The sequence below is a fragment of the Canis lupus genome, chromosome 20 (genome assembly GCF_011100685.1).
Source record: "Canis lupus familiaris isolate Mischka breed German Shepherd chromosome 20, alternate assembly UU_Cfam_GSD_1.0, whole genome shotgun sequence".
Lineage (NCBI taxonomy): Eukaryota > Metazoa > Chordata > Mammalia > Carnivora > Canidae > Canis > Canis lupus.
In genome coordinates, this window is record NC_049241.1 from 23,367,745 (window position 1) to 23,386,369 (window position 18,625).

Below are 18,625 nucleotides of genomic sequence, written 5' to 3' on the forward strand. Positions count from 1 at the left end.
AATATGATGGATGCTGCTGAAAGAATTAATGAATCTCCTGAGGTTTCTGGTAACTGGACTTCCCAGGATTCTTCTATTTTCTTAAAAAATTTTTTACTTGGTCTAGCTTGACTGTGTTTCTCTTTCTAACCACCATACTTCCTAATGAAAATATGTAACACAAGCCAATCTAGAAGATGTACTGCTCCATCTGTTTCTAGAGGTAGAATGACGGACTCTAAGCCACGAGATTCAGGTTCTACTTGCTACTGTGTGACTCTGAGCAAGTGATTCACTTGAGTACTGATTTCCTTACTTAAAAACAGAGTCTTGATCTTCTTACTGAAGAATTTGAACATCATCTCATACCTGGCTCTAAAATTATGAACGATAAAGATGGGGAGGGATATTGGTCCTTTTGAAACTTGGATTCACTATTTGAACATATAAAGTTGTTTTATTTATTTATTTATTTATTTATTTATTTATTTAAAGATTTTATTTATTTATTCATGAGAGACGCATAGAGAGAGGCAGAGACACAAGCAGAGGGAGAAGCAGGCTCCATGCAGGGAGCCTGACGTGGGACTCGATCCCGGATCTCCAGGATCACGCCCTGGGCTGAAGGCGGCGCTAAACCACTGAGCCACATGGGCTGCCCATAAGGTTGTTTTAAAGATGGTGGTCAAGACTTGGTATTCTAGTCAGTTACTGTGGGCTTAAGAGCCAGCCAAGCTACAACTTGTCAGTCATGAGACCAATTCCATAACCCTTCTAAGCTGCAGTTTCTTCATATTTAAAATGGGAGGAAAAGTGTATCTGCCTCAATGATCCCTGTCCTCTGGCCTGAAAGACCTTCTAGCTCACTCCCATACTGAATGGGGATGACTTAAATAACCAACAGGATATTGTGGAAACAGTGAATTGTAACTTCTGAGGCTAGATTATAAAAAAGAAGGTCACTGTGGCTTTTATGTTGTTCTCTTGGATTATTCACTCTGAGGGAAGCCAGATGTCACACTGTGAGGACACAGAACAACTATGGAGATGTCTCCACAGCAAGGAATTGAGTCCACCTGCCAATAGCCACGTGAGTGAGCCATCTTGAAACCATCCTCCAGCACCAGTCAAGCCCTTAGATCTTGACTGCCACTGCATGAGAGACCTGGAGCCAGACACACTCAGCTAAGTGGAATTCCTGACCCACAGAAGCGATGAGGTAATGTTCGCTGTTTCAAGCTGCATGGTTGTTGGGGGTAATTCATTACAAAGTAATAGGTAACTGTTATCAGATCGTTGGGAGGAGTAAAAAAAAATAATGCATGAAAAGTGTTTAGGACAGTGCTTGGCACTGGACATTGAGAGTGCCTCTGTTAACTTACAAATGTATATGAAGCATCCAGAGCAGTGCCCGCCATAGAGTAAATGCTCATTAAATATGAACTGAATAAATGTTAGGTATTGTTATCCTTAGTACCACTATTTCCATCATCATTATATAAAACCTCAATCCAAAATCACTTCCCAAATGAGCTGGACCCTCAAATTTCTCAACTTGGAAAGCTCTTTTACCTTACTCTTCTCTAGAAAAACATTAAGATAAGTTATGTGTATGTTACAAAACCAGAGAAACAAGATTTCTAACTATGCTGAGGACTGGCATTTGTACAACCTTCTAGCGCTCTGGATGTACTTTGTTCATTATTCTAAACCATTTATAGGTGACACAAACAAACAATGAAATCTATCACAGACAGCAAACAACTAGATAAACACCTAAAGAGGGATGTAAAACCAGCTACTTACCATCGACACAGGAAGGTCTGTTTCTTGTCGTTCCAGCCACTTTTCCAGGTAGACAGGAACACTTTACTGTTTGTGACCGCTCCTCAATGCGATTCTTATTACAACATCTGTGCGCGGCTATCACTTCACATGTCCCTCCTTCTGGCAAGAGGGAAAGAAGAGGGACGCTGATTAGAAATAATTCAGTGGCCATTAAGCCCTGTGGGGGTATGTGTGGAGGGGTTGGGGAAAGGGAGAGAAATTATAGAAATAGTTTCTGAGAAGTATAATTACTGTGGGATTCTCTCCCACCCACTCTGTGTAACATCTATTTACACATGTATACAAGACTCTATGCTAGGGTTGCACAGTCCTGGAGAAGACAGGTGTTACAGCGCTATGTTTCAAATGCAACAAAGAACACCAATGAATAGCCCTCAAGAGGCGATGATTCTAGGTTGTATATACTGAGAAGCAGTGAAGCGATGCCATGCTTGGAGCTAACGCAAAATAAAGAGCCTACCTGATTTAAATGCGTTATATTTTGGGAGCTCATTCCTGTGTTATCTTTCCATTTAGACTTCTCTGAGCTCCCTCCTACTAATAGCAAGCAACTGACACTCCAGCGATACAGGACCTACAGTGGCAGGAAAACTGCCCAAAAATTAGCTCTCCCTCCCACTGCCTGCCCACTCTCAAGGAGGCTGAATAAAAAACTCTAAATCGGGAGTCATTTCCCAAATCCAGATCTCATCCAAAAATGATAGAAGGAATTGCTGGAGAAAATCGGTATGTGCTTTAAATGGCATCTCAAATTACAGAGCTAGGCATATGGCTTCACTTAATTGTTACAGGTCAGCCATGCATTCAACATTTATTGGCAACCTAATGTATGTCACTCTCCACTAGTTCTTAACAGGTGCACTGCTGGATCTGTCGAATGTTGGTGAGCATTCAGGTGGCTCTTGCCAGGTTGTAGGACAGTTCTGCAGGGACAAAAAGATACTCCAAGTGACTAGAAACCAGGAATTAACTTTCCCAATATCAAGTTTTATGTTCAGGAAGAATGTATTTTATTTGACAAGAATGGATCCAGAACATTTAGGACTGAGTTGGCATAAATTCAGCAAGCATTTGTCAAGCAACCATTATATATAAGTTACTATGTTATAAATTGTTAGGGACATGTGTTCAGTCCATACATGGTAGGCCCTTAGGAAACACTGGGAAAAAGGTGAGGAGGAAAAGGAAGAGAGGAGACAGGAAAGACCTAAGACCCAGCTCCATCTTATCCTGAGACATCCCAGTTTAGTGGGAAAGAAACACAAGAGTCTCTGCTTCAAGGTGGACTAATTCGGCCTCCCCTCAGTGGGAGAGGAGAGCTTGGGCTTTCTAGCCAGCCTGTTTTACCCTGAATCTCAGCTCTGCCACTTACTGAGGACTTTAGTTTCCTCATCTGTAAAATGGGAACAATATTAACACCTGCTTCACAGGAGTTAAAACCAAGACAACACATGTATAGGGGTTAGCACTGAGCCTGACACATACTGGAGAGTCCGCATGTGCTACCTATGATCGTATCTGAGCATGTTGATATATTTCCTTGGGAATGTCACCCTCCTTTCTGCCTCAGTAACTGTGCATATATGGTTTGTCCTAGAATATTCCTTCCTACTTCCCATCCTTCCACCCCCCCACCCACAACTCAAATGCATTCACTCCATTAAGTCTTCTTTGAACTCAATGCAAAGATCAGTTCCTTTGAGAACATCTCCTCACTTTTACCACTGCTGGTTTTCTTGGCACTCCACACATATCCTTACACAACTATTTCTACAAGTCTATGACCACAAGCAAGTTGAAAGCTTGGTCAGGGTCAACGTTAGCCTTATTGTCAACAACTGCTGTAGGCACACTATAATTGTTAGTTAAATGAATGAAGAAATAAGTAAATTAACTTAAAATGAACACCATAAGGCAAGTACCAAGTTCTGTAGACATAGGTCGAAGGGGACACCCATTTGTTTCTGAGGAACTCAAAAAGCTTCTTAAGTTGTGAGTTGAAAGGTAGAACTTCAACAGGTCATGATGCAGGAAAACCATTTCACTAACGTGAAAGATTGGGGTATTTTTTAAAACACAACTTTGTAATTAATTATAGAATAGTCTTAGGTTTATAGAAAATTTGTGAGGATAGTACTGTGAGTTCCCACATGCCACACCCTATTATTTCCTATTTTTATTCAGCTAATATTAACATCTTGTATGAGTATGCTAGGTTTGTTACAATATGCATTATTATTAATTAAAGTCTATGCTATATTCAGATCTTCTTAGTTTGTACCTAATGTCTTTTTGTGTTCCTGGGTACCATCCAGGATCCCATATTACACTTAGTTGTTTTATCTCTTTATGCTTCTCTTGGTTATGATAGTTTCTCAGACATTTTTTCCTTTTTGATGACCTTTGAGAAGCGTTGCTCAGGTTATTTTGTAAAATGTTCCTCAAGAGGGATTTATCTGATGCTTTTCTTATGATTAGACTGAGGTTATGTATTTCTAGAGGAAGACTACAGAGGTAAAGTGCCATTTTCATCACATCATATCATATCAGTACACACTAATAGTGACTTGCCACTATTGAAGTTGACCTTGATCACTTGGCTAAGGTACTGCTCGTCAGATCACCCCACTGTAACATCACTCTCCTCCATGTTTTTCTCTATGGTCCTCTTTGTTACTGTGTGACAAAGTCACTATGTGCAGCCTACACTTAGGGAGTAGACAGTTATGCTTCACCTCTCTGAGGTTATAACATCTACTAAAATTACTGGGAATTCGTCTGCATGACAGATGTGTCTCCTCCCTCCCATCCACCTTCTATCATTTATATCAGTATGGATGCACAGATGTTTATTTCACACATTGGGTTATAATCCAATACTACATTATTTATTTTGTTGCTTAGAATGGTCTAGCCCTGGCCACTGTGAGCTCTTTCAGTTGGTTTCTGTGTCCTGTCCCCCTGCACTGCCCCCTCCTCACCTTTTTTGAGCACTTCCTTCCTTTCTTACTCTACAAGATGCCCCAGGCTCATCCTGAATATTTCCTACCCCAGTCCTAGAACCAGATTTCTCTAAGAAGCTGGTCAGGGCATTTAAAAAAATATGCTCAAAAAAAAAAATATGCTCTAGTAGATGGAACTAAAGACCTGAAATGGGATTCAACTGGAGAAAGCTTCCTTCTCCAGAAAGAGTACTCAGTGTGATTCTGTTTCAGTAAGGCACTAATAGGGATTTTGAAGCCAAGAACTGACAGGAACTAGATATGATTCAGAAGTGAACACCCTGGCCACTCTGTTAGGGAGGGGTTGGAGAAGTGCAAGGTGGAAAATCAGAAGAAACAACGCAAAATTATGAGCAGGAAGTAAGGGGCCTGACCTTGGATCATGGGAAGAGTATTACATTGTTGCCTTTATTGGGATTAGAGTTAGTGAAATAATAAGGCTAATCACATTATTCTCCTCAACCCAGATACTGGCAATCAGGTTGCTTTAACTTAAAATTGTCATCTCCGACTACCCTTAGTCAATTCAGTTAATTGCTGGTTTTATACTTCATGAAAATACCACCAATTCTAAAGTTACCACTTGGCTTTAATACAAGACTAGAGCAACTTTATGAGTGAAAATGGCACAAGCTATAGAAAATCTTCTAGGATACATCTTGAGTCTCATTTGATTTACAGTTACATCAATGACAGATGTGCCGGTCATCCAAATTATTGCTCTGAGTTAAATAATGTGGACAATGAGGTGGCCACTGGAGGCCCAAAGCCATTCTCTCCTAGCATCCTTGTAGATGAGCCAAAGCAACTGCTCTGTGTCAGCTCAGTGCTCACTGACATTTACTGAACTTCGATTGGATGCTGGGCACAGTACATGGCACTTTACCTACATTATTTATAAACCTCTCAGCAACTGTAAAGGCTTTTGTCCCCACTTTACAGATGAAAAGCTGAGATTCAGAGAGATTGAATAACATTCCCCAAATTACACAAGTGTGAATTAGTCTGCTGGACTCCAGAGCTTTGCTTTTGTGCATCTTGCCACAAGTAGTCATTCTTTATTGATGAAGAACTTCCAAAAGGAAGTCAACACTTTACTACAAAGATTATCAGAGTTAAATATCCAACTCACACTTCTTCCCCCAATTACATTCTGACCCCATTTGCTACCACCTTTCCTTCCATTGCTCTGCTCTAGGGACACTGGTCTCCTTCTAAGCTATTTCCTGAACATGGCAGGTGTGGTCCCTCTTGAGGGTTACTCTAAAACCAGAAGGTTGCTCTAAATATGAGGCTTCTCTGGCCTTCTTGACAAGTTAAAGTATGCCCTACATGGAATATGGCAAATCTCTGGCTCCCTCCCTCGCTTCCTCTACATCTTTGCCCCAGATATCATTTTTTTCAGCCTCACCTGACTACCCTATTTAAATCATAATTCTCTTAGAAAGCTTTAATGATCTCCCTTATTTTGCTCCATGTCCTTGCCTGTGTCACCTGCAGAATATTTGTAATTTTATTTTATTTTTTTAAAATTTTTATTTATTTATGATAGTCACACACAGAGAGAGAGAGAGAGAGGCAGAGACACAGGTAGAGGGAGAAGCAGGCTCCATGCACTGGGAGCCCGATGTGGGATTCGATCCCGGGTCTTCAGGATCGCGCCCTGGGCCAAAGGCAGGCGCCAAACTGCTGCGCCACCCAGGGATCCCGAATATTTGTAATTTTCAATTACTACATGTAATTTATTTATTATCTTATTGTTTTTATGTGCCCTCTCCCCCCAATATAACCTCCTCAAGGACAGATATTGTTTATTTATTAAACACCGTCTGGCATAATATTATTAGTATTTGATAAGGGTTTAGCAAGTGACACAGCTATATTACTAGTGGTAATAACTCTAGTAATACAGGAGTTAGTCATTTCTTGACTACTTACTATGTTCCTGGCACCATGATAGATACATTATAAACTTTTAATTCATTTTATGGCTACTAAAGCCCAATGAAGTTATGATTATTCCCATTTTACAGGGAAGGGAACTGAGATCGAGATTAGTAAAAAGCTAGCCTATGTGTTAAGAACCCAGGTACCTATTCTCTGGCAGCATGTGGACCAGAGGCCAGATCTTCTGATCCCATACACAGTGCTCTTTCCCCAGTCCCATCCTGGCATATATGTTGAAATTTCTCTGAAAAAGGGAGGATAACTCAGTGACTGGAAATTGACAAGTACTCCATTTTCATTCATACTGTGTGTGTAAAGTCAGTGACCCCAGACCAGGTCTTCCATGGGCTCATGGATTTGCACACAGGAAGCCAGAGAAACGTTGCTCTAAATAACAACCTCATTTGGTCTTGACAGGTTCAGCTACAGCTTCATTTTATACCAACTGCTTAGGTATGTCAATGTGGAATATGCAAGTAGGTCCTGGAACCCAGAGGACCCTAAAATTTAGAATGCCTGATTGGACCAAATCTGAATCCAAAAGTTTATATTTGTGACTGACCTAGCCATAGACAACCAGAGCAAGTTAATCTGGTCCCTGACTTGTACTGATGAAATAAAAATATTAGGTCATTGACAGGAAATAGCTCAGTTCTCTTATAACAACAGGGAGAGAATTTTTCAAGATGTTCTGGAACTATAGTCCTAATTATCTATTGTCTTTGTTAGCTGGTTGCTTGAAAAAGGGGACTGAAAACTAAAACATTCCCCAGCTTTGTCCTGCTGATGAAAGGGAAGGGTAAGTTTTGTCATAACCATTCCTAGAAACTAGAAAATTGTTCCTTCAAATTTTTTTATCTGCATTTTAAATATTACCTAGTGAACTGTCCTTTCAAACCTAACTGCCAAGGTTATTGCAAAAGCATAATGATAATATTTGTCATGTAAATGTCTTTCAGACTTTGCTTTGGCGCCAGTACCAATCCAGTCCTAAATTTTATCTCAATCCAAGTCAAAATGATTTCAAGATGAGCTATGGCCTCTCAAAGCAGTCATTTAAGTGCTGAGAAAATTGAGCTTCCCTTTTTTTGCTTATGGATTATCTGGAAAATAGCTTCTTTTCTGGACTTCACCCAGCATCTGTAGTAAGTAAGGCAAGTAATATGGTGAGGTGACCTATTAGCTAAAGGTGAAGAGTGTGGCATAAAGAACAGGCCAGTATAAATGTTGTCTGTACTACTCAGATTTTCCAGATTATTGCTCATATCATTATTTGACTTTGTCTATGGGAAACATCTGAGGTAAAATATAAGAAATTAGACTCATATCCTAAATCTCATTTTATAAGAGGTCTCATTGTTCTTTTAGAGTAGAAGGTAAATGCAGTAATTACCCAACTAACATAGGTCAGTCTAAAAATGTGGGATCCCTGGGTGGCGCAGTGGTTTGGCGCCTGCCTTTGGCCCAGGGCGCGATCCTGGAGACCCGGGATCGAATCCCACATCGGGCTCCCGGTGCATGGAGCCTGCTTCTCCCTCTGCCTGTGTCTCTGCCTCTCTCTCTCTCTCTCTCTCTGTGGCTATCATAAAAAAAAAAAATGTTATATATGTTAGATGAACATCAATTTCTCAGTCCCCCTCTACCATAAATTTTCTAGATGGTGGCCTTGCTTCTCACTCCCTTTTGTCTATGTTCACCCTAGTGGCAACAGCAAAGTCCCCTGCAGGGAACCTTCATGGAACAGCTCTCTACTTTCTTTCCTGCTTTTTCTCTTGCGTTTGTCAGACCTCTGAGCACATTATCAAAACCTATTTTTAACAGGAAGAGAAAGTTTCTAATATCCAAAAAGGGGGGAAAGACAGCATTTCAAGATTATTTCTGGCAGCAGCAACTCTCTCTGAGCTGGAGTAGTAAAAAAAAAAAAAAAAAAAAAAAAGCCAAGCCCAATATGCTCCAAGCAATGATCCCTCCTTCTCAGCTCAATACATCACTGTCTTGCCCTGCACAAGTGAGGAAACACAGAGATGAATTGCTAAGGGTAATGTTTCTCTTAAAAAGAGTCCCCATTGATGACAATTATATGTCAAGATAGAAAGAGATGATGAGGTTAGAAATGACTGGCAAGCAGATGGCTAAAAACTTGAAGGTTGGCATCATAAAAACCCTGCTTGCTCCCCAAATGGTCATCTAATAGAGCTCATACCAAGCCACTGGATTGCTCTGGGCTACAAACTGGGTCAGCCATTTAAGAATGGGCACTTATGGGAAACTGCTAATGTCCGATCCTTTTTGTCTGCCAAGGAATTTGACATTCAGTCATATAGTTTCGTGTTGATGGCTTCATGTCAATGCTGAAGCATAGCCAAGCAATTCAAAATTATCACAACACCAGGTTTTCTGGGAAAGGAAATGCTAGGGGAGAGTATAAAGTTGGAATAGAAGAGAATAATCTTAAAAATAAAAAGGGAGAGGATAGAAGTCTAAACCCTATACTTTATTTTTATTTTATTTATTTATTTTTGATCCCTGTACTCATCATTCAGGTCTTCCTTAGGTGTCCTTGAACTATACTGGCAGTTAGATTCCCCTGCTATGTGATTCCACAATCTCACATTCTCCCACAATAATATTCACAATGTATTATTTTGACATTTTCAAATAATGTCTTGCTTTTCCTGTAAAGGGTAAAGGCAGTAATTTTTCTTTTTATTATCACTCTATTCCTAGTGCTCAGCTTTGAATCTGATTTATGTTTGGTCTGTAAATATTTGTTGAATGAACCTTTCCCAAAGACTAGCTTTGGATTCCCATGGTATGATCTCTTTGCAAGCCAAACCTCTCTTTTGCAGTGCATCTCCCAATAGCAATGTTTGTCTATCCTGTTGGGCTGGACACTTTCTGATAGCAGGGACCACATCTTGTTTATTTCTTTATCCCTAGTGCCTGGCATAAGGGTAGGAATTGACACATTTGCTAAATGACTGAATGATCAAAGGAAGGAAAGAAGGAAGGAAGGAATCAGAGGAAGAAAGAAGTAAAGAAAGAAGTGAGGGGGAGAAAGACGAGTTAACAAAGAGGAAATAAAAGAAGGGAAAAGAAGAAAGATGGAAAATAAAATAGTCCTCTTTGGGGGAACTTTTCCTATTCAAATATTCATATGTGCTCTTTTAAGAAAACGAACTTGAAAGATAGATGTAGCTTTTGCCAAAAAGTGACCTTCTAATACACCTTCTAGAAAAATTGTCTTGGAACTTTGGTTTGGGGTAGAGCCAAAATGTACAAAGGCAAGTTTTTTATTTTGTGTGAAATGACTAGAACATGAAATAGCAATTAAGAGTAATCATAGGGAAACTTCAGTCCTTATTAATAGTTAAGCCAGGATATATCTGCTTATAGTTGAGGGCAACTTTAAAGGAAATGAATAAAACGTAATCAAGGAATGTTAAGACTGACATCATTATTTGGATCCTTCCATATTCACTTCAGGGCAAATGGTCCCTTTCTTTAAAAGCTGTTATGTCTAAGACAAAGTACAGTTGTTGTTGTTGTTGTTTTTTTAATTCACTCCCATAGGATGTCTTGATCAAGGCCTTATAAATAGTTCTTTTGGAATGTATTGTAGTAGATGTCAGAAATGCATATTTAAGACTGTTAAAAATGCTTTATTGACCCAGTAGACTGGAAGGAAGCTCCAAGCGTCTCGGTCTGTAAATCACTGACAAGAGAGACACTAATGGATCCTTAAGCATGTTTTGGTCAAGGAGGACAAAATGGCTGCTTGAATTGTTTATGCTTCAGATTAAACAAATTACCATCTCCTCCTTCCTAGGGCTCTGGGGTATGTAGAAGACAGATGAATGTAGGAAAAAAGAACAAATTCTGGGCTGGGCATCCCTGTTTGAGGCAATATAGCATAATGAATAAGATCACAGATTCTAGAGTTAGGCTGCCAAGATTCAAGTTCTGGATCTGTTGCTTCTGATCATTTTTCATGCTGTGCCTCAAGGTTCTCATCTATAAAATGTGGATAATAAAATAGCATTAATTTCAGTTGTTTAGAGGATGAAAAGAGTATAAGAATTAAGTAAGTATAGGCAGTTTTAATAATATCTCGTTCAGTGTAAGCTCTGAAAGGCATTCTGCTGTTAGTAATACTTTTGGAATTAGAATTATTATGGAGAAAAAATGATCCTTTCCATTTTTCCCTCATTTCACTAACATGGACCATTCCTCACACCTATATCCCTACTCTCAGTCCAGGCCAATGACTGGAAACATTTAAGCCCCCATTCCCCTAGAACAAGATTGCTAAAAGTAACATATTACCACAATAAACATATCACCTGTCCCCAGACTTCTTTTTTTTTTTTTTTAAGGAAGAAAATGGCTTACACATTGGATACGCTGAAACTCTACTGTAGAAATCACTTTTAAAAACTGCTCTAACAACATGCAAATAAATTTTCCCCAAAGATAACACCAATAAGCTCATAAGAACACCTTTGATTCTTTAGTATTCTTTAAATACTATAGAACTTTGACTCTTTTCCAACAAGGATGACTCGGATAGCATTAGGGAGGATAACCCAAGTGATGGTTTGGATATCAAATGATCTGGAATAAATACGTTGTATTCTACTATTTTGATGAAGGCAAGGGTTAGAATGAAATGAAGTATAGTATAGTATTCTACTATTTTGATGAAGGCAAGGGTTAGAATGAAATGAAGCTTTTAGAGGAATAGCTACGTCCATTTTCCCCCTCTAATGTACAAAGTTCTTCACCTAAATCCCACTTGGATCTCCCCCAACTTTTTGCCTAAACCAAAATCACTGGTCCAGCTGGGTGATAAGTTATCAGGATTTCCTTCTCCACTGCAAGCCTTCCAGGCTGCGAATGATACAAAAACAATTTTTATCAAAGAGGCAGGCAATCCTATTTTACATCAGCAATTTCTCTGGCTATGGTAATTTCCCTAAAATTACATGAAACACTGACCTTAAAGGTTGAATATGATAATTTTGAAATTATATTTCACATAACTTAATTTGGGTTACTGGTTGGGTGACTAGAACAAGTTGTAATTTATAAACTCTGGTCCCTCATAAGGAAAATGCCCAACTCTACAAGATTTTAGGAGAATTAGAAAATTGTGTGTTAATACACCAAATAGCACACAGTAGGCATACTATAAATAAAAGCTAACTTTCTTATGATTAACATAAAAAATTAAACCCCATTTTAAAGATGATACTAGGGATGCCTGGGTGGCTTACTGGTTGATCTGCCTTTGGCTCAGGGCATGATCCCAGAGTCTTGGGATTAAGTCCCGCACCATGCCCACCATGGGGAACCGGCTTCTTCCTCTGCTTATGTTTCTGCCTCTCTGTGCCTCTCATGGACAAATAAATAAAATATTTTTTTAAAAGTTTTTTTAAAAAAATAAAGACAACTTCTAGCATGATTTATTTTCTTTTTTAAAAAATATTTTATTTTTTTATTTATTCTTGAGAGATAGAGAGAGAGTGTGTTAGAGAGAGAGAGGCAGAGACACAGGCAGGGGGAGAAGCAGGCTTCATGCAGGGAGCCCGACTGGGACTCGATCTTGGGTCTCCAGGATCAGGCCCTGAGCCAAAGGCAGGCGCTAAACCGCTGAGTCACCAGGACTGCCCCACTCGCACGGATTTTGATAGAAAGATAGAATTGTGAAAGGCTGAAAGATGGAAGAATTTACCTTTCAGTCTCCAGGACCTCCTGTCAAAGGTCTGGACCATTCATGCAATGGTGGGTCTAATGTGCTCTCTTTATTAAATCCCTGCCTATCTGCTCCTATGTCTTTACTCATTTTTCTCTGTTTCTTTACAGCATTTATTTAATGGCGTACAAGCAGAAATACTCTCTGGGATGGAAGTCCAATAACAATTATAAACTTGTTTTATTCTCTTAAAATGAGATTCTCCTATTATCCTTTGCAGGTGAGTATAATGGATGTTAATAGAAACATAACACTATTAGGAAAACAAAATAATTCCTCCGTTAGGAAAACATAAAAGTACAGCCAACCGAATAAAGCAGGCAATGTGATGACTCCAAATCCATCACCTCTAAACCATAACTGTTCTTTGACATTTTTTCCTCAAGCTAAACAACAACAACGAAAATGCCCTTGGAACAACATTTCTGACTTGGCTGAGAAACAAAGACAAGAAGACTAAGATACACTTTGAGATAATCAAGGAAAAAAGTGGCCATAAAATACTCTCCTTTGAAAGAAGCATTCTCACTTTAGGGTCTGATGCCCACCAGTAGGTCGTCCTGCTGAGTCAGGAACTGATCTTAAATTGCAGGCTCTTCCTTCGGTATCTGCAGGCAAACCACATGAACATCCATATCCATCCGCGAGCTAATTACTCCCAAATTCCTAATTGAACTGTTAAGCATTATGGAAATCTGTTCTACAAACATTAAAATTAGCATTTTGCATCTACCAATTTTTATAATTAAGGGTTTTGTCAGGAAGTGGTCTCTAGAGTAGCAAGAGGTGGGATTTCTGTGAGTCCCAGAGGGTTCACGTGTGGTACCATGGTTAAGAGTACAAAGTTCAGGTTGGATTTTGGAGCTCTGTTGACTGAGCTGTAATACCGCCTTTCTCTCTTTATTAGCTGTATTTACCTCAGGAAAATCATTTAAGCTTTTCATTCTTAGTTTTATCACCTGTAAAATGGGGAAGGTAATAGTACAGTCAGGATGAGCTTGTGAGGCTCTATGAGAGAACACTGGCAAAGCACTTAGAACAGTGCCTGAAGTATAAGAATAATGCAATTTCCTGCTATTAATATTCTTGCTATTATTAGTTTTAGCCGTGGCACCCATCAGAACTGCTAATTGACTGTCTCTGGCTCTCTTCTTCCTGGGCTTACTGGTATTCTTGGTCCCGTTGTGGGAGGTGGGGCCGTGCGACTATTTCTGTGTTCCTGAAGTGACTTATCACTTCCATGTGGAGTTTTTAATTCTCTATGCTAGGTTCTCCCAGGCTCTCTTCCTGCTGGTGTGACAACCCAGAAATATTTTAGAGAGGGGTTGGCAAACTTTCCCTAAAAAGGTTCGGATAGTAAATATTTTTGGCTTTATGGGCCATCTGGTCCCTGTGGTTAACTACCAAACTCTGCAATTTTATTCCAAAAGTAGCCATGAACAATACTTAGACAAGTGAGTGTGGCTGTCTGCTAATAAAATTTCACTTATAGAAACTGAAACTTGAGTTTCAGGTCATTATTATGTGTCCCAAAATATTCTTTTAGGGTTTTTAAAAGGCATTTAAAAAGGTAAAGGCCATTCTTAGCTCATTGGTGGTACAAATAGATGGTGGGCCAGATAGGACCTCTGGACCACAGTTTGTCCACCCATATTCCCTTGTTTTAGATGGTGGCTGCTCCAGCAATTCTAATTGTGAGGGACTTCGGGAAACACAGCTCCACTGTTAAGCCACAATAGGCATGTTGCCCGTTCAAGAAATAAAATTGTCTTAAGCCAACAAGATTTGAGGGTGATTTGTTGGTCAATCTGTTTGCTAGCCTAATCTACCTAATAAATTATTCTTCCAGATGATTAAAGTAAAAGAAGATTTTGCCCCCATAAAAGTGTTTAAATAACTTCCATAAATATGTTTAATAGTAACGAGGATGGCAGTATCTCTAAGGCTTTCATCTGTGAAATACAGTCTTTCAAATCTGTGCCTTCCTTGGAGAACTAGGACGAGATATAGCTGCTTAAGCCTCCTCCATGCATAAACCTCATCTGAGCCAAGAATCTGAGCCCTGTCATCTTTATATTTTATTGGGTTAGCTGAGAGGTAATAATACAAGGATATATTTATTTATATCATGAGATTGTGTCTCACATTCACAGCCAGAGAGAGCAGAAAACACACATTTAGGGGCAAAGAAGACAAACAGAAACTCTGATTTGTGTTACACATTGTAGAAGTCATTAACTATGATTCAGGTAGAAAAACTTACTACTTCTCTTTTTGACAGTGATGACAATTTAATAGTATTTGACTCTACCAAGTTACATACAGCGTCCAGAGGCACTGAAAGGGACTGTTTATCAAGATGATAAACAAGGTTTCATTTTGTCCCTGGCTGTGTGGATGTGATCAGAAGTCTAAGGCCATCCGAAGACCACTTAGTCTGGCCACTGGGCACACGTTAACCTACTTGGGACCATCTGCACTTGAAACAAGCTTCACTTAGCGTACCTTCTCTAAGCAGGTTAGTGCACTAAGGGAGGTATGAACGCATGAGCAGTGGGGCATGCAGTATAGACCTGAGGGCTGAAGGAAGGGTGTTACTCCTACTAAACACCCACTCTCTGGGAATTTCATTCTTAAGAGATTTCAAACCACAGAGTGAGCGAGCTTTGGCTTCTGGGTTGGGTAAAGCAGGTTTCCACATGTCAGCAGTGTAGAACGAGTTTGTATGAGTAGTTATAATTAACATTTAGAAAATAAGTGTTTTTCTTAGTGTTACTACTACTATTTTTGACAGCTGAGGCAGTCATTAAAGCCATAAGTCATTTCTCCTCTGTGGTAGGGCCCTGTTCTTTCTGCCTGCCCAGCAAACATTCCCACCTCTACTGGTGAATGTTTCCTGGTTTTCCATGAGAAGTCAATGGTCTTCTTCCCCATTGCCAGATCATGGAGTTTTGGGGATGCTGGTTCTATCTCCACTTCAGGAGAAGGCACGAGATTTAGGCAACGTGTATCATGTGTTCTCTAGAGACTGAAGGATTGCTATAAGGGCTGGTACCTGGCCTAAGCCATATACAATGAGAGCCAAATGCAAAACATTTATTCTTGGAAAGTAATTTTTTTTTTCTACAGCAGTTTCTGATAAAACAATATAAATCAGGAGCTTGCCACTAGTATCATTATAGAAAGGCCTCAAATGAATGGAGCCAACACAGAGGGAAGCCAAGTGGAAAACTGCAGTGTTCCTGACACCATTGGTGGTGATATTTGATGCAACTGTGCCTGAAGGTGAAGCCGAACTTTAGTCAGTATATGCCTTTTTTTAATAAAAAAAATTGAGTTTAACTTAGATTTTCTGCTACTTGCAATAAACAGATTCATGAAATACTGTTACAATATAGGCATCAAAAGATTGTCAGCAATCATCTTTTCTTCTTTTCTATGAACTTATATATGGAGGACTCTCTGTTAGGTGCTAAAACTGAACCACCTGAAGTGCCACTTCCTCAGGGAAGCCTTCCTAACTTCCCTAATTAGGTGACTCATATCTCTTCCCTTCCATTCCTAACATTCACAGCACTGTGACCTTTTTCACTTCAGCACATTTACAACTGAATTTTACATGTGTTCAACAAATACTTTTCATGACTGTGTCCTCTAATTAGTAAAAAACTGTATGAAAAGGGGCCAAAAATGTTTTCATTGATCATGGTGTCCTGAATGCCCAGCATAATGCCTAACTGGAAAACCACATCGCCAACTCAGTACTTCTTTTTCATAGAACTAGAACAAGTATTTTGATCAGAGTGGCCAAATGACTACACATTCAAAAATATTTTTCTGTTCTCCTTTTATTTATGGGTGGGAACATGACATAGTTGTTATCAATGGGTTACAAATTAAAGTCTAGTGAGGCTATCTAGGAAACCTGGTTTTCCTAACATATCAACTACCCCTCCCTATTTACCATCTTCTACTTCTTCCTCTCTGAAATGCAGGCTTGTGGGCTGATATTACAGTAGCCATCATGTGCCAGTGAGAAAGGAAGGCTAAAACAACAACATAAAACCAAACCAATGTCACCAAAACTCTACTTTAAAAAAAAAAAAAAAAAAGCTCTACTTTCAAATAATTTGTTGCATAAGAAAAAATAAACCACCTGCCAATCTGTTTAATCCACCCATCAGTTGGGGTTTTCTGTTACCTGACACACAATATAGTTCTAATACACTGGTATAAGTTAGGATTTGAATAACTATTTGTAAGATGTGTAAATAATGAAAGGAAGTAATAGTCCTTGGCTTCAGAGATCTAGTTGAAGAGTTTAGACATAGAAAATAATCGGTATTTCAAAATGGAAAGTAATAAATGTCATGAAAGTGTATGGATCATTACTGGATGTTTCTAAGGAACCAGGAAATACTACCTTCGTCCTAATGAGCTAGGTAAGTCTTGGTGGAGTAGAACTATTTGATACAGGTTGTTGGTGCTACAAGGATGACTTGTTTTTGCAGTGATGGGAAACGTATTTTTGGTAGGACAAGTTGAATGAAGATCTACCTAATGATGGAGTCAGTGACAGATTCCAGAGTGGCTGTGTTCATGCCCTGTAGATTCTCTTCCTGTTCAGTGAGGGTGAAACTTTTAAATTTTTAAAAAGACTTATTTATTTATTTGAGAAAGAGAGAGAGAGAGAAAGATATCAAGCAGAGCAAGGGACAGATGAAGAGAGAGAGAATACTCAAGCAGACTCCCCACTGGGTACAGAACTTCACATGGGGCTTGATCCCAGGACCTCGAGATCATGACCTGAGCAGAAATCAAGAGCTGACATTTAATGGACTGAGCCACCCATACACCCCAATGAGGGTGGAACTTTTAAATTACAGACTTTAAAACAGAATACAGCAAATCTGATAGGATGTTACTCTTGTAATTAGGCTACGTTATGTGGCAAGGGTGACATGATGTCACACCATGGTTATCTCTATATAGAATATTGTTAATATTACATTAGGGAGGCTATCGCTAGCTTTAAAAAGAATTTTAGTAATTTTACTTTACTATCTAACTATATCTCTTTGTTCTATTTTAAGTTGTGAGGATTGGATAAAAGGATGTCAAATGACCAGGATAATTTTTCCTGGTTTCTTATCAGAGTTGGAATAATAAGCAGAAGCAACAAACTCCTCTTGAAAATTGTTACTTATAGAGACTTAGTTTCTAGAAATGCACTGTGGTTTTGTGACTACCCTGAGAATTCTTGGCTGGAACACTAACTTTATGTTTTATTAACAGGCAAATTGATATGTCACTCTGAACTTCCTAAACCTTAATTTACTTATCTGCAAAATGGGGATAATGGTGACTATCACTTTCTGTAGCTGAAACCCTCTGTTCTTGCTTGCCTATGACTCACTTCCCTTTCTGCCAATTAACAGCATTAAATCCTTTGGGGAGTGACCACCCCACCTTAGTTTCAGTTCATGCAGTACAGGTGAACAAAGCCTCGAAAGGTGGGACTGTGACCCAGCATAGGCCAAATGGCATAGTCCATCCCAGCCACAAAGATTGGTTTGAGGGTGAACCTGTGATCCAAGTTGGTTCAGCCAGACTAAACCTGAGGGCTGTGTGGAAGTACTGGGTGCAAAGCAGAATTCTTTATGCTGGGCCTGAAGATGTGAGCTGACCTTTGGGGGGATTCAGGGTGAGACCGAGTCAACAGGGAGAAAAGTAGAGAGAAGTGATAGCAAGGGAGCCAGCTCTCATGACACATTTGAGTGGCCAGTGTTGAATCTGAACTTTTTACATGTGCCAATATACCCTCTTCCTTTTATTGTATGTGCTAAGGCCATTGGGGATTCTATGGTTTCTTTCTCATGCCATGTCTCCAACTCTCCAACAGAAACTGATATCCAACAATTCAATGAAGCTCTGACAGTAACCACTTGGAGTTTGCACAGATCCACAGATTGAAGGGCTCAGTCCCACAAGAATGAACTCACCTCAGGCATCAGTCACAAATGCGGTGCCCAAATCACCTGCACCTCTGTCTGACTTGGTGGTAAATTCAGAGATTCCTAAGACCCTGTGTCAT

General features: G+C 39.5%; 1 protein-coding gene across 1 annotated transcript in view; it reads right to left on the minus strand.

Annotated features, from left to right (window-relative positions):
- TAFA1 (TAFA chemokine like family member 1) overlaps positions 1–18,625 on the minus strand; it is a 495,724-nt gene that overhangs the window by 113,450 nt on the left and 363,649 nt on the right. The window contains exon 3 of the mRNA XM_038565885.1: positions 1,786–1,926. Within this exon, the coding sequence (XP_038421813.1) occupies positions 1,786–1,926 (141 nt within the window). The remainder of the gene's footprint in view (positions 1–1,785; positions 1,927–18,625) is intronic.